This window comes from Bufo gargarizans, chromosome 7 (assembly GCF_014858855.1).
Source record: "Bufo gargarizans isolate SCDJY-AF-19 chromosome 7, ASM1485885v1, whole genome shotgun sequence".
NCBI classification, from domain to species: Eukaryota; Metazoa; Chordata; class Amphibia; order Anura; family Bufonidae; genus Bufo; species Bufo gargarizans.
The window spans coordinates 27699314-27716195 of NC_058086.1; the positions used below are offsets into that span (position 1 = coordinate 27699314).

The window sequence follows — 16882 nt, forward strand, 5'->3', positions numbered from 1 at the left end:
GAGGAAGCCTGTGAGTCCTGCTTCCCTCGCCCGCACATAGAGGAAGCCTATGAGTCCTGCTTCCCTCCCCCGCACATAGAGGAAGCCTGTTAGTCCTGCTTCCCACTCTCGCACATAGGGGAAGCCTGTGAGTCCTGCTTCCCTCGCCCGCACATAGAGGAAGCCTGTGAGTCCTGCTTCCCTCGCCCGCACATAGAGGAAGCCTGTGAGTCCTGCTTCCCTCTCCCGCACATAGAGGAAGCCTGTGAGTCCTGCTTCCCTCGCCCGCACATAGAGGAAGCCTGTGAGTCCTGCTTCCCTCGCCCGTACATAGAGGACACCTATGAGTCCTGCTTCTCTTGCCCGCACATAGGACGCCTGTGAGTCCTACTTCCCTCACCCGCACATAGAGGATGCCTAATAGTCCTGCTTCCCTCAGCCAGCACATAGAGGAAGCCTGTGAGTCCTGCTTCCCTCAGCCCGCACATAGAGGAAGCCTGTGAGTCCTGCTTCCCTCAGCCCGCACATAGAGGAAGCCTGTGAGTCCTGCTTCCCTCAGCCCGCACATAGAGGAAGCCTGTGAGTCCTGCTTCCCTCAGCCAGCACATAGAGGAAGCCTGTGAGTCCTGCTTCCCTCACCCGCACATAGGACGCCTGTGAGTCCTGCTTCCCTCGCTGCCTTTCCCACGCTTGGGGAGTTCTGCTTCCCCAAATCACACATAGAGGACATCTGTGAGTCCTGCTTTCCCCGCCCACACATAGGGTAAGCCTGTGTGCCCCGCTTTTTCCTACCCAGACATAGGGTAAGCCTGTGAGTCCTGCTTTTTCCTACCCAGACATAGAGGAAGCCTGTGGGTCCCGCTTCATCCACCCACACATAGAGGAAGCCTGTGAGTCCTTCTTTACCCCACCCACACATAGAGGAAGCCTGTGAGTCCTTCTTTACCCCACCCACACATAGAGAGAGCCTGTGAGTCGTGATTTTCTTTTACGGCCTCATGCGCATGACCGTGTCGACATTTTGGTCTGAAAAGCATGGATCTGACAAATACGGATACTTACCTGTACACTCCTAATTTTTCTCACTTAAATCAATAGAAATGATGATCCTGTTCTGCGGTGCCACAGAAATTTGCAGAACAGCCACACTGATCCACAAAAAGTACAAATGTGTTCATGACCCCATAGAAATGATTGGGTCAGTGTGCCGTACAGAGAGCGCACGGATGAAAAATACAGGCATGAGGCCTAAAGGTTTATGTATAGCATCAGCATCTTCCCCTCTATACAGTGCTGCCCTCAGATAGGCCGGGATAGCAGGTCCCCCATTGCTGTATGTCCATGCAGGTAAGTTATACTGCCTCAGTACGGTCAGCTTGCTTTGCCTATATGAAGTTGGCCATCATTATAATGTAGTAGTATAGTATTAATATGCATTGTGGGGCTGACTTTTGTATTTGAAGTTTGGAGATTTTTTGCTGTAAATGTGGTTTTATCTTTTTACACTTTTTTTATTTTTTTATTTGAAATACGTAGCTTTAACATGGTGGTCAATGCCGGGGCCAATTTACTAGTGTGGCATTCTGCCACGAAGACTGCCCTATATTTTTTGCAGATCATAAATGGAATTGATTTTAAATGGTGAATCTTGCAATTTATAGGTCCCCTCGGCCCCCAGTCCTGTTTCTGATTTCTCCGCCATTAAGGAGCTGGACACGCTGAATAATGAGATTGTGGATTTACAGAGGTAAGCGCAAATACACTATTTCTGTTTTACTATAAGGTCCGCTGTATTATAAGTCAGGCACAAAGATGGGTACAATTTCTGTACTAATCAGTGAATACCCTGCCCGATATATAAGAGGAGGGGTTAAAATGAAAAAATTTGAAAGTTATACTGAATCCCTGTAACATGCGGCCTACAGATCACATGTGACGAGTTCCCCTTTAAGAAGGCTATTAAAGGGGCTGTCCATTGCAGGATATTGTTTATAGCTGAACCCGGACATATCCCCTTCTTCGCCCACTCAACCCCTCTGACATGAGCATTTCATGCTCTGATGCTCTCCCTTGCCCTAGCACACTGCCAGGTGGAGGCTACAGTCCGCCCATCAGTCCCGGTGCCGTCACCGGGCTCACTGCTAGGCAGAAGCCTCTGCCTAGCTTACCCATGGAGAGGCCGGTACGTCGCCGGATCTCCAGGTAAAAAGCCCTTGCCCTGTGCGATACAATGCAGTGTAAACGTGATCATGCCTGGCCTTGGCAGAGCCTCTAGGTGTAATGGCACCGCCCCCGTTGCTCCTAGAGGCTCATTTGCATATATTAGAACATCATTTTTCTCAGCAATGCGGTCACATATGAACATGGGACCAACACAGATGCCTTCAGCTGCCAAGTGCACATGGAACAGGTCAGCCAGTGTCATAGGTAAAAAACTGCTGACGGATGCTTTTTAACAAGCAAAATTCTGTAGATAAACTAAATGAATAATGCAGACTAGGGCTGAAACGATTATTCGAATAACTCGATTAAATCGAGTCAAAAAATTCATCGATGCAGTTTCCCTGCATCGAGGAATCGTTCAGATCACGTGATCACGGAGCGGGAGTGAAATTAAGCGTCTCACTCACCGCTTCCGTGTCCTCCGGAGCCAGAGAGGCAGGACTGAGCGGCCGGCACAGCTGAGGGAGGAGGGAGGAGGAGGGAGTCTCTCCCTCCTCACTGTGCGCGGCTGCCGCTGAAGACCAAGTAGGAGGAGGAGGGGAGGGACTGAGGAGGAGGAGGAGGGGAGGGACTGTGGCCACTGCACCACCAATGAATGCGCCGGCCATATCCCACAGGGTCCCCCTCCTCCCCCCCATCATTGGTGGCAGTGTCCGTTCCGATCGGAGCCCCAGCAGTGTAATGCTGGTGCTCCGATCGGTTACCATGGCAGCCAGGACGCTGCTTAAGTCCTGGCTGCCATGGTATGTTAGTGAGCAGAGAGCAGCGCATTATACTCACGTGCGCTGTGGCCGGCGGTCGCTCCTTCTCATAGGTCTGTGCGGCGCATTGCTAATGCTTACAGCATTAGCAATCCGCCGCACAGACAGAAGAAGGAGCGACCGGCGGCCACAGCGCACGTGAGTATAATGCGCTGCTCTCTGCTCACTACTAACATACCATGGCAGCCAGGGCTTCAGTAGCGTGACTCCTGGCTGCCATGGTAACCGATCGGAGCCCCAGCATTACACTGCTGGGGCTCCGATCGGAACTGACACTGCCACCAATGATGGGGGGGAGGAGGGGGACCCTGTGGCCACTGCCACCAATGATTAATACTGGGGAGGGGGGGTTGCGTTATCAGAGGCTGGGGGAGGCAGATCAGAGGCTGGGGGGAGGGGGGGAGGCAGATCAGAGGCTGGGGGGAGGGGGGGAGGCAGATCAGAGGCTGGGGGGAGGGGGGGAGGCAGAAGCTGGGGGGGAGGCAGATCAGAGGCTGGGGGGAGGGGGGGAGGCAGAAGCTGGGGGGGGGAGGCAGATCAGAGGCTGGGGGGGGGCAGGCAGATCAGAGGCTGGGGGGGGGAGGCAGATCAGAGGCTGGGGGGAGGCAGATCAGAGGCTGGGGGGAGGCAGATCAGAGGCTGGGGGGAGGGGGGGAGGCAGATCAGAGGCTGGGGGGAGGGGGGGAGGCAGATCAGAGGCTGGGGGGAGGGGGGGAGGCAGAAGCTGGGGGGGAGGCAGATCAGAGGCTGGGGGGGGGAGGCAGATCAGAGGCTGGGGGGGGAGGCAGATCAGAGGCTGGGGGGGGGAGGCAGATCAGAGGCTGGGGGGGGGGAGGCAGATCAGAGGCTGGGGGGGGAGGCAGATCAGAGGCTGGGGGGGGAGGCAGATCAGAGGCTGGGGGGGAGGCAGATCAGAGGCTGGGGGGGGGAGGCAGATCAGAGGCTGGGGGGGGCAGGCAGATCAGAGGCTGGGGGGGCAGGCAGATCAGAGGCTGGGGGGGGAGGCAGATCAGAGGCTGGGGGGAGGCAGATCAGAGGCTGGGGGGGAGGCAGATCAGAGGCTGGGGGGGGAGGCAGATCAGAGGCTGGGGGGGGGAGGCAGATCAGAGGCTGGGGGGGAGGCAGATCAGAGGCTGGGGGGGGAGGCAGATCAGAGGCTGGGGGGGGGCAAGCAGATCAGAGGCTGGGGGCAAGCAGATCAGAGGCTGGGGGAGGCAGATGGAGAGAGAGTGGTTAATGGAGGCTGCAAGCACCACCTTGGCATGTATAAAGTTATTGGTTTAGAGAGGGGTTAATGAAGGCACCTCCAAGGTGCTTTCATTAACCTCTTCAGACCAATAACTTTATACATGCCTAATGCCAAGGTGCTTCCATTAACCCCTCCAAACCCAATGGGCATGTATAAAGTTATTGGTTTGGAGGGGTTAATGGAAGCACCTTGGCATTAGGCATGTATACAGTTATTAACCCCTTCAAACCAATAACTTTATTCATACCTAATTACGTACGTTATTTTAAGTAGCTTTTTCTTATTAGATTACTCGATGAATCGAGAAATATAATCGATAGAATACTCGATTACAAAAATATTCGTTTACTGCAGCCCTAATGCAGACACATGCATCTGGAAGAAGGTGTTGACTGCGTGGAAAATACAAAAACCCAGAGAGGGTTCACTGCCTAAAAAAAAAAAAGAGAAATAATTCCTTGCATACAAAATCCGCCTTTCATTTCTTTAGTTTGTTACTTATTCCGGGGTTTGCTGTAGGTAGATGGTTTGTCTTCTTCTGTTGTATTGGTTCCCATAGAGCCCACCATATTACTTTAAGGCATTCCTTTATTTGGACGGTTGCTCTTTGGCATGGAAGCTGTTAGGGAATCGTTCTGTGCCTGGCGACAGTCTGAAAGGCTTGACTCCCTGGTTACCGAGTCTCGGAGGGACGACTCGGCCTCTCTCTAACAAACACAGTGAGGCCTCTAGAAAGTGCAAGCGTTCTCATTTTTTGCTTTCTTTTTTTATCCCCGCTCACAAGGTACATCGTGTCCCGCTTCAGCCTGCACCCACCTGCCCTGAGTCCTGCGGCCTGCCAAAGGGATTTTTTTTTTCTGCAAAAAATAGGTTTTTCAGAATGCCCTGCGTACCTGCAGCTCTTATTAATGGGCCGTCCAGCCAGCTTTATGACGGTGGCCGTAACTGTTCTTTTTGATTCCTAGAAATCGTCACCAGCACAAATCGCCGATAATGAATGCGTCAGGATTCAGTCCGGATACAATGCGTTCACTACACTCATTGCACGCAGACGGAAAACTCGCTCATGTGAAAGAAGCCTAAAAGTACTTTTTTTCTCCAGAATGCAGCAACTAGTGTTGAGCGAACAGAGCTTTGGATCAAAGATCCGAAGTCGATTCATTTCGTGTAAAACCGTTTGAATGCTTTACGGAGATTCGTCTCTATACAGCATTCAAATGTATGGGCTCCGATGAGGGAATTTGGTTATCACAAAAGTCTCGCTGGACTTCGGTGGATAATTTTGGATTTTGATTTTTAAACTTGTATCCGAAGCCGATTAAGTTTAAAAATTGACGGCCGAAGTTATTCTCACGGGACTTCTGTGATAACGGTGTTCACCTCGTCGGAGGCCATACATTTTAATTCTGTATGGAGACAGACTTCGTACAGCATTCAAACGAAGTTGAAAACAAATTGACTTCAACTTCGGATCTTGGATCAGAAACTCTATTCGCTCAACACTAGAAGCAACGGATCGCTAAGTGAAAGGTATCATTACTTTCAGCTGAGCTAGTCCTGCAAGGCGCTGTGTCTGGCTTATCAGTGAATTTCCCGCTGACAGACTCCCTTTAATATAGTGCACGCTTCCATTGTATGCTGCCTGCATTCTGTTTGTGGGATAGCAGACACAGACTGACAAAAAACAGCTTTGTATCTGCAAACGGCTTCAGGTCAGGTAGTAAATGGCGCTTTGTGTGCGCCCTGTGGAGCTTATGGAAGTCTGACTATTGCTATGGGCTCTGCTGCTGTTTATATTGTAAGTCTCTTGGGTGTGAGCTAACAACCGGTGTGGATCTGTGATGGTGTACTCACTCTCGCCCTCGATGTCCTCCAAGGAACCCAGAAGATGGACTCCTAACGCCCACACCTCTGCGTGTCCAGGACTCATTAACCCGTTCATCTTTGATTAAGCCACATCATTTTTAGGGTTTTTTATTTTTCTTTTCTTGCATATTTCTATTTTTCCTCTTCCAAGTCTCTGAAGGATTCTGTGTCTTGGAAGCAGCGGGGAAGGCAGCCGCAGGTGTACCTCTCGTTTTCTGCTCGCAGCCAGCGCTACTTTCATCTCATCTTCATCCTTTTATTGTTTAATTATGTTTCTGACTCAGACGGGCACTGACCAATTATAATGCTGCGTGCGCTGAGCGATTGTTTAAAGGCACCCTGCCCTTATCCTGCGGATAACCAAGGGTGAGTGTGTAAAGCATAGTGGATATGCACTGGCATTTAAAGGGTTGGTTTACGATTTGCCCACGTTGAACGAGCCTCAGATGCAAAATTACAGCATGGCCGATTATGTCTGGGATGAGAAGGTGGAAGGTCACAGCTTTGTGGAAGTTGAATAGACGTTGGCGCCGTTGTATTGTTTTCATCTTGCTATATTTTTAGGATTGCATTTTGCTTATTTTGGGCTTAAAATAATTTTTTCAATTGGTCTTTATTGAAAATATTCAGCAGCTTTGTCATCAAGGGTTAACTTCTGCCTAGCTGGGAGAATCGTGCTTTTACTTTGTGCCGGTCATCTGCAGGGAGTGCAGAATTATTAGGCAAGTTGTATTTTTGAGGATTAATTTTATTATTGAACAACAACCATGTTCTCAATGAACCCAAAAAACTCATTAATATCAAAGCTGAATATTTTTGGAAGTAGTTTTTAGTTTGTTTTTAGTTTTAGCTATTTTAGGGGGATATCTGTGTGTGCAGGTGATTATTACTGTGCATAATTATTAGGCAACTTAACAAAAAACAAATATATACCCATTTCAATTATTTTTTTTTACCAGTAAAACCAATATAACATCTCAACATTCACAAATATACATTTCTGACATTCAAAAACAAAACAAAAACAAATCAGTGACCAATATAGCCACCTTTCTTTGCAAGGACACTCAGAAGCCGCCATCCATGGATTCTGTCAGTGTTTTGATCTGTTCACCATCAACATTGCGTGCAGCAGCAACCACAGCCTCCCAGACACTGTTCAGAGAGGTGGACTGTTTTCCCTCCTTGTAAATCTCACATTTGATGATGGACCACAGGTTCTCAATGGGGTTCAGATCAGATGAACAAGGAGGCCATGTCATTAGATTTTCTTCTTTTATACCCTTTCTTGCCAGCCACGTTGTGGAGTACTTGGACGCGTGTGATGGAGCATTGTCCTGCATGAAAATCATGTTTTTCTTGAAGGATGCAGACTTCTTCCTGTACCACTGCTTGAAGAAGGTGTCTTCCAGAAACTGGCAGTAGGACTGGGAGTTGAGCTTGACTCCATCCTCAACCCAAAAAGGCCCCACAAGCTCATCTTTGATGATACCAGCCCAAACCAGTACTCCACCTCCACCTTGCTGGCGTCTGAGTCGGACTGGAGCTCTCTGCCCTTTACCAATCCAGCCACGGGCCCATCCATCTGGCCCATCAAGACTCACTCTCATTTCATCAGTCCATAAAACCTTAGAAAAATCAGTCTTGAGATATTTCTTGGCCCAGTCTTGACGTTTCAGCTTGTGTGTCTTGTTCAGTGGTGGTCGTCTTTCAGCCTTTCTTACCTTGGCCATGTCTCTGAGTATTGCACACCTTGTGCTTTTGGGCACTCCAGTGATGTGGCAGCTCTGAAATATGGCCAAACTGGTGGCAAGTGGCATCTTGGCAGCTGCACGCTTGACTTTTCTCAGTTCATGGGCAGTTATTTTGCGCCTTGGTTTTTCCACACGCTTCTTGCGACCCTGTTGACTATTTTGAATGAAACGCTTGATTGTTCGATGATCACGCTTCAGAAGCTTTGCAATTTTAAGAGTGCTGCATCCCTCTGCAAGATATCTCACTATTTGTGACTTTTCTGAGCCTGTCAAGTCCTTCTTTTGACCCATTTTGCCAAAGGAAAGGAAGTTGCCTAATAATTATGCACACCTGATATAGGGTGTTGATGTCATTAGACCACACCCCTTCTCATTACAGAGATGCACATCACCTAATATGCTTAATTGGTAGTAGGCTTTCGAGCCTATACAGCTTGGAGTAAGACAACATGCATAAAGAGGAGGATGTGGTCAAAATACTCATTTGCCTAATAATTCTGCACTCCCTGTAATAACCCTTATCTTTAAATTACTAATAGCTTAAAACACTTTCGCATTCTTATCAGTAAGATGAGAATTTAGCTATAATGAGTGTTTCTAAGGTCAGAGATCAGGAGCCATCAGCTGAGCTGCCTGACGGAACATGGTGAAAACACAGAGCTTGCTAATAGAGAATCTCAAGGCTGTACAGAGTAAGGGGCTCAACATTTTTAATAAAGACCAACTGTAAAAAAAAAAGATTTTCAGCTCAAAATGAGTACAATGCAATAATAAAATAAATGCCCCCAATGGTGTCCAGACCCTTTGAAGGAATTGTTCCTGAATGACAACTTCTCCAGAGCATAAGTGCAAAGCACTATCTCCCAAGGCAATGTTCACTTGTCAAATCTCAAGGCTTGTTGGAAAGTCAGATTTTGACTCGTAGGAGGCCACTTCCAAGAGGTGGCGCTGGCACTCAGTTGTCTCTAGCAGTTTCATAGAGCTTGAATGGAGCAGCAGTGCACGTGTTTGACCGTAGGTCCATTCAAACGGAAGACATGGGACCCCAGTTTTTGTGATTTGTGGGGATCCCAGTGGTCAGACCCCATCACTCAGAGTTTTCACTGGGACAACATCCTAGTTGGACTACTCTGTCTTGAAGACTGCTGCCAGACCACCACCAGTTTGACACTCATGGCATATATGTGTTCAGTTGTAAGGAAACGTTTATTGCTATGAAGTCAGGAAGTTTTAAGCAGCTTTTCCTTGTCACAACAGTGTTTATTGCGGCACTTTTGATGGTAAGATGGTAGCGGTATTCTTATGTCAAAATTACCGAAATGTTGGTGGACCTATTATTTAGTGGGGTCTGACACAGTTTGTACCCGTTGTAGGACTAATCCAGCGCAGAGTCATGGCTGCCGTTTGTGAAGGGAAGCCATGACATTTAAGGGGTTATTTGGGAAATGCTAATGATGACCTATCCTCAGGATAAGGGCTCATTCAGACGGCCATATGATGTCCGCAAAAATGCGGATCAGTTTTTTTGCAGATTAGATGCTGTCCCATTCAGATCTATGGGGCCCTTTTCTTCCATAGCACAGCTCAGCAAAAAAAAATGAAACATGTCAGTGAAAATCAGGACATGGCCCTGTGGAAGTCTATGGATTAGCAAAATAACGTAATTCAATCCGTTTTTTTGCAGACCTGCAGAGCTGTCTGCAAAAAAACGGATCTGCATTTTTGTGGACAGTATACGGCCGTCTGAATGAGCCCTAAGTAATCATTATCGCATTGGTGGGGATTAGAGTCCCGTCACCTGTGCCGATCAGCTGTTTCAGGGAGCCGTGACACTCGCTGGAGCTCCCGGCAGCTTACCAAGCACAGCGCCGTACATGTATAGTGGCTGTTCTTGGTATTGCAGCTCAGTCCCATTGGCTTGTATGGGGCTGAGCTACAACAAGGCCATGTGACCGATGTACGGGGGATCTGGGAGTCGGTCCCCTGCCGATATATGATATTGATGAACTATCCAGCCACAAATTTATGTCTGCGGCAACTCCGCCCCAGAATATATGTTACATGCGGCTTGTGCTGCAGATTCACCACTGAGTCACACTGATTTTCTGAACCCCATCTGCATGTTATTATACAGTATTCGTTTATATGCATTTTGTCAGGTTTTTATTCTGGCACAGGAATCAAAATGATTCTATGGAGTGCTGGATGTTCTGTTCAGAGGCAGACACGGGCACATGGCAGCGCTTCACCGTCTGTTCACAAACATGCCCTATCAAACTGTGACAGACATTTTCCTAATCGGTTATTGCCTGTACAAAAACCTGGAATGCAGTACCGGAACCTAAAATTTGGATCGTGCTGTTCTGTTAATTGGCATTGTGTCTAACTTCACTGGTAAATGGGGCGTAAAAGTGAGCATTGGATCGGGTGGAGGGTGCATTCACACTGCGTATGGCTTATGAGCTGGGAAAGCTTATACCAGTACATTGCACGTATACCACAGCTGTATTTTATAGGTCCTTCTTCACTGCCGGTGCACACAGAGGGGTACTTTGAATAAAGAAATGGATCCAGCTTCCAATAAAAGCGATGCCTTTTATTCTTCCAAGCAGTAAAATCCAAATATAACACAGTGCATAAACAACGTCTACGCGTTTTTGATCATGGATTTGAGACCCTTAGGCCTCATGCACACGACCGTTGTGTGCATCCGTGGCCGTTGTGCCGTTTTCCGTTTTTTTTCGCGGACCCATTGACTTTCAATGGGTCCGTGGAAAAATCGGAAAATGCACCGTTTTGCAGCCGAGGCCGTGATCCGTGTATCCTGTCCGTCAAAAAAATATGACCTGTCCTATTTTTTTGACGGACAACGGTTCACGGACCCATTCAAGTCAATGGGTCCGTGAAAGAACACGGATGCACACAAGATTGGTCGATGGTGGTTGGCACACTGTGCCACCAACGATTTAATACAATGGAGGGAGGGGGGGGGGCGATGGTGGGGGCACACTGTGCCACCAACGATATTCAAACTGGGGAGGGGGGGGGGCGCTGCCCCCTGCTGCCTGACAGCCCTGATGCCGCACCTAAAGGGGTTAATTGTGCTATCATATCCCCCAGTAAGAGATCGGGTGCTGCCAGGCAGCAGGGGGCAGTCTTGTACAAAGTTTGTAGTGTATTCTAACCTGAAGCGTCCCCATCACCATGGGAACGCCTCTGTGTTAGAATATACTGTCGGATCTGAGGTTCACGAAGTAGCTCATATCCGACAGTATATTCTAACATAGAGGCGTTCCCATGGTGATGGGGACGCTTCAAGTTAAAATATACCATCGGATTGGAGAAAACTCCAGACTTTACATTGAAAGTCAATGGGGACGGATCCGTTTGAAATGGCACCATATTGTGTCAACATCAAACGGATCCGTCCCCATTGACTTGCATTGTAATTCAGGACGGATCCGTTTGGCTCCGCACGGCCAGGCGGACACCAAAACGACTCTTTTTTCATGTCCGTGGATCCTCCAAAAATCGAGGAAGACCCACGGACGAAAAAACGGTCACGGATCACGGACCCACGGACCCCGTTTTTGCGGACCGTGAAAAAAAAACTCGTGTGCATGAGGCCTTACTCATGACCACAGAGGAGTACTGTCTGCGCAAGCGCTCCTCAAGTCCAGCGGGACGCCCACTGATGTAGAGAGCTGAAGGAAGTGGAGGGAAGACGTCAAGTGAAAGAGCAGGGTTTATACAGATGGGAGTTCCTGGGGCTGCCCCTTGGGCTCTTTTTAACTAATTTTGCATATAACTGAAATTAGATTTTTCTAAGGTTTTGAAAAAGAATCGCGGGACCAGAAGGCTTGGTTTTTGACACTGTGTCACCTGCAGGGCAAAGAAGCAGCGTGAAAATGTGGGGACAGACTCCCGTTAAGCAACAGTACATTTATGTATTGTCGCAGTCCTACTTTGCGTATCACTTTTTTATTTTATTTTTTATTTTTTTACACCCCCCTATTCCTTAGTTTGCACTCCGGATAATTCTGTCCTCGATTACCTGAATCCGGGTGACTACCAGGAGCCTTCACTTAAAGGGAAGAGGTACTCTTACCTCCGATACTGTCTAATCACCCTGGACAGCATCAGCGTGTTTAGAGTTTTTTGGGGGGGTTGATCTGTATTAGTCGCACAACGATTTACTTGTGTTTTTTTGCTTTAGTGAAGTCTATGTGAAAACACCGGTAAAGAAAAACCTTCCTGGGCATGGGTGGATTGAAAACCGCAGCGTTGTAATTTCATGTAATTGCGGCCCAATATGTAACATCTGGCCCCAGCGTTTTTTATTTTAATCTCCCCCTTTGTTTTTTAATCAAAACTGGAGATTTTCTATGACGATCTTGATATACCCTGCCCCGCCGGGGGATGCTCTTAGTTTACGACTGGGTGCATGCATTGTCATTAAATGAGCGCATCCTCCGTCCATGTGGATAGAAATTAGGTGTAAATGAGGATAGATCTGTGGGGGCCCAAAGACCATGTCCAAACCAGAAAGCAAGGCAAGGGTGGCGTAGAAGCGGCACTTGTGCAAACATTTTTGCACAAGTGGCAATTGAAAAGTCGTAAGCCTAGTGTAAACGCTGGAAGGTAGCACATCCGTTATTTCTCTTGCCTAATACTGTGACTTGCCAAAAGGCCCCCCTGATGGGCTCGCACAATCCTCTAAAGCGGGGTTATTAAAAGCACCCAACCTGTTAATCGGGGGCGTTGTCAGCAGCTCTTTTGTCAGTATTGTCAATGCTTGTCAAGCTTTACCCAAATTTGCAGAGACATTTAATTGCTGCGACGGACGCGGCCGGCAGTGTGTACAGGGTCTCAGCGGGTCAATTAAGCTGCTACGGTGTGAAATAAATCACCTCCGTGAGTCAATAGCTGTCAGCAAATGTGATCTTTTCATATTCCGTAATGCACAGTTCCCGATCGATGCAGACGCATCCTCCTGGCACCGTGCAGCTGGTGACGCTATGATCCTTTTGGCATCTGTAATTTTGCTTGCCGCTGGACGGCAGAGGGTTAAACGCTCGGCGTGCCCGTCTGTTGCTTCCCCCTCCCTCCTGAACCCTCAGCATTTCGCCTTTTGCTGCTTTCTCCTTAGCAACAGTGAGCTCATCCCAGACTATTTCATTCATTCCTCTCCTCCTATAGCTTTTCCCATTCTCCCCGGGCGCTCCTCCACAATGAGGCGTTGGTTTTAGTGCTCCCTAGGCCTGAACCGTTCCAGTGCGGAGCTCCCCCATAACATGTACCTGAAGTGGGACTCCGGTTTAGGGGGCTGGATTAGCATGCCCGCTGTCTTGAGATATTCCTGTATGGTTTGCTGGTCTTCTAGGGAGAAGACAAACGTGGAGCAGGAACTGAAGGAGAAGGAAGACACGGTGAAGAAGAGGACCAGTGAGGTTCAGGTAAGTGAGGCCATGATTGATGTATGAGATCCAGCAGTGCCCAGCGCCGCCACGCCATCATTAGCTTGGCATGGCAGTACATAGGAATGAATGGGTATACGTATAGAACCATAGGAATGAATGGGCATACGTACAGAACCATAGGAATGAATGGGCATACGTACAGAACCATAGGAATGCCTTCATAGTCAACATATACAACTTGCGGCATACCTAATGGTTTCCGAACTGCAAGTCCCAGCATGACCTGGGTTGTAGCATGGGAAATATTTGTATCCTCAAGTACCCCGCAAAATATCGATGAGCTTTCCTTGTATATTTTCCAGCTGCTTCGTCCCAGAGCGTCTTGGCTTGTACTTATCCACAGACTGCTCCATATTATTAGGAATAGACTGGTCCCCCCAGGAATTGTAGAAGAGTCTACCGCCCGCGGAGTAAACCTGGTCACATGACTATGCTTCATGACCCCAACGTCAAGTGTTGGTGTTCTAGTCAGATGTAGCAGGGTTGAGTTTGTCATTTAACGATCTTGTTTAATAATACAGTGCAATAGGTTTACCTATGTAAAAATACAACCTGTTTAACAAACTCAGCTCTGCTACATCTTTAAGCTTTGCTTGATCAGGCGGTGGCAGTCAGATAGGCCAGTGCATGCATCGTTAGGCTCATAGGTATATAGTTATATGCAATTTTGACTTTCTCTTTTTTTTTTGGTAGCACAATGACACCCCCCTCCATCTAAAAAAAATAAATCCTCAAAAAACACTTTGACCATTGTTTATTTTTTTTTCTATAATCGGCCCTGTATGGCCTTCAGTTCTGCTTAACCTTCATCTGACCTATATGTGAAATCTAATACACAGAGCCCATCACTAAGTAACTGCAGTCTCCTTAGAGCACAGCAGTGCCTTATCAGCCATTATTCTCTGCCCTGACCAATTGTAAGTAGAATCCAAATGTAGCAGAGCCGTGTTTGCCATTCGGCACCACTTTATTTTACAATAGATTTGCATAGGACTGCAGGCCATGTATGATTTTAGGGCGTTTTCATAGATAATGCAGCCCCAGAGAGGCTTTTACAGTGCAGACCTTTTACATAGGACTGCAGGATATAAAGGTGAACTGTGAATAGTTAGGCTTAGGGATCCGTTATATTTTCCCATAACATTAGAACAGCCTTGGTGCAAGGACATGCATGGAATATTTATCTTGATTTTAGAAATGGTGTATGTCAGTACTGGGCAGAGTAGGAGCACCACAGGGGGGGCGCCATGCTGGAGAAAAGGGGGAGCAGGCGGGATCAGCCATGTTAGTTTACTTCTTTATAGCTTTGATGACCAAGAGACTATAGACAGGTCTCCACAAGCTCCAGAATGTCTGAACTTGGTTGTGGTTTTCTGCACCAGTTGCAATGAGAAGGGCAACTGAAGAACACAGACTTCTGTGTGAACAGGGGCATAGCCAGGATGTGGGTGGTAGGGGTGATGTGCCATAGGTGCTGAATGCCATAGAAGGACACAGAGGAGCATCTCTGCCTTAGCCAGGGTCCTTACATACAGCGCTAGGGCAGCAAACTGAATTTGCCTCAGGTTAAAGGGCTATACCTCCATATTTTGAGGGAGATGACCTTTCATAAATGTTTTCTATAGAAAGTCCATAGATCTCAATATATGAGTTATTTCAGCAGTTAAATAAGCATTCAGCCAACCCATATTAAAGAAGCACTCTCGCTAATGTTTTTATTCTATGACCTGTTAGAAAGCTACATGATGTAAACTGCAGCGAAGGTAATTTTCTTACCAGTGACTATATTTGTAAGTTATAACCTCTCTTCTGATCCTCAGCTGTGTCATGTGACTTTCCAAATAACACAGCATCCTATGTATGGACAGGAAGCCAGTTTCTCTATGGGAGCCTCAATGTCAGTCTCATAGGAATGAATAGAGAAGTAACTGACTTCCTGTCCTGTGTCAGTTGGAATTCAGAGTGCTGGTCACATGACACCGCTCAGGATCAGAAGGGAGGTTATAACTCACAAAGTCACTGGTAGGAAGATTACTTCTCTACATATTACATCATGCACCTTTCTAACAGGTCATAGAATAAAAAGTTTTGTGGGAGACTGGGAGTGCTACTAAAAGCGTGTAGCCGTCTTTACTTAGCGGCCCTCTGCTCTGCCTTTTGGAAGGGGCATGACATTCATAGGTCCTAATAGGGGTTATCCTCATGCAGTAGCACTATGCTCTTGGTCTGGTGATCTGGGATAGGAGCCTAGATTTGTGATTGATTGCTCTGGAGCTTAGCACCTCTAGCCCCTGCCATTCCCTACTCCGGCTGAACAGAGACTGGGCTGCGGTTACAGCGGTTTTCCCATGTCATAAAGTGATAGCATATCACTAACATATCCCATCACTTTCTGATTGGATAGTGTCCAACCTCTAGGACCCCCATCAATCATGAGTGAAGGGGCCCCAGGTTTACTCATGCATCTCTTTGCCGACTTTCATGTCTCCTGCACCGTGAGTGGCTACATGGTGAAGAGAACACGCTTCCTTCATGGTCCCTGCAACTGGGATTGGGTTATTTTATCACTTCAAAGTGACTGTCCACTGCAACAAATCATGTTTCATTAAAGGTTATGGACACCCTTGACGTGATTTTTACATATGTTAGCAGTCACCTTGAATAAAATGCTTGCTCTAAGTCTCAGACTGCAATATTCATTCCTTCATTCATTTTCAGACCTCCAGTTTACAACCTGCTCCTAGTTTGTCTTTCCTCCCTGTAACACATGCTGGATCTGTGTGCCCTGGATGCTGCTGTCTTCCCCCTGCAATCTTTGTGTGTGCTTTTCTTCCTGTCTGCAGCCTTTATGAGCTGCTCTTCTTACATTCTCTATTCCTCTAGACCAGGGATGGCCAACCTGCGGCTCTCCAGCTGTTGCAAAACTACAACTCCCAGCATGCCCAGGCAGCCTACAGCAGAGCATGGTGGGAATTGTAGTTTCACAACAGCTGGAGAGCCGCAGGTTGGCCAGCCCTGCTCTAGACCATGTGCATCTCTTCCCCCTCCCTGCTGCTCTTTCAAACCCTGAGAGAAGGAAGGGGGAGAGCAGAGAGAGCCATCGGAAACAGCATCAGCTCTCTGATAGATTTATGTCCGCTTCAGCAGCACCACCACCGGCTAGGTAGGTGAAGGACTTAAAGCACTCTCTGCTGAAACAAAATGATAGGAAATTTTTGAAGGAGACTGTTTGTTTAAAAAAGTCGCTTAAAGGGAACCTGTCATCAATGTTATGCTAACCTCACTGAGGGCAGTATAAAGTAGTGCCAGAAATGCTGATGTCAGCGGTGTGTGACTCATCAGCTAAAAGTAAGTGGTTGCTGAGAACCGGCATCGTAATCCTTGCAGCACCGGCCTTGAAAAGAGTCACATCTACCTGAGAAGAGTCCTGGTTATTATAATCTCCTGCTCTCTCGACCATCTGCTGATGATTGGCAGTTCTCTCCTAGAGAGAAAGGGAGAAAACTAGGTAGAAGACGGCCAGCCATCAGCAGGAGAGCAGGAAGTCCTGAATAACCAGGACTCTTCTCA

The 16882-nt window shown here is 47.7% G+C and overlaps 1 protein-coding gene across 3 annotated transcripts in view; it reads left to right on the plus strand.

Moving 5' to 3' along the window:
• Nucleotides 1-16882, plus strand: part of EPS15 (epidermal growth factor receptor pathway substrate 15) — an 89277-nt gene that overhangs the window by 50388 nt on the left and 22007 nt on the right. For all 3 annotated transcript variants that reach the window (XM_044300439.1, XM_044300438.1, XM_044300442.1), the window contains 2 exons: nucleotides 1641-1726; nucleotides 13216-13288. In XM_044300439.1, coding sequence (XP_044156374.1) covers nucleotides 1641-1726; nucleotides 13216-13288 — 159 coding nt within the window. The remainder of the gene's footprint in view (nucleotides 1-1640; nucleotides 1727-13215; nucleotides 13289-16882) is intronic.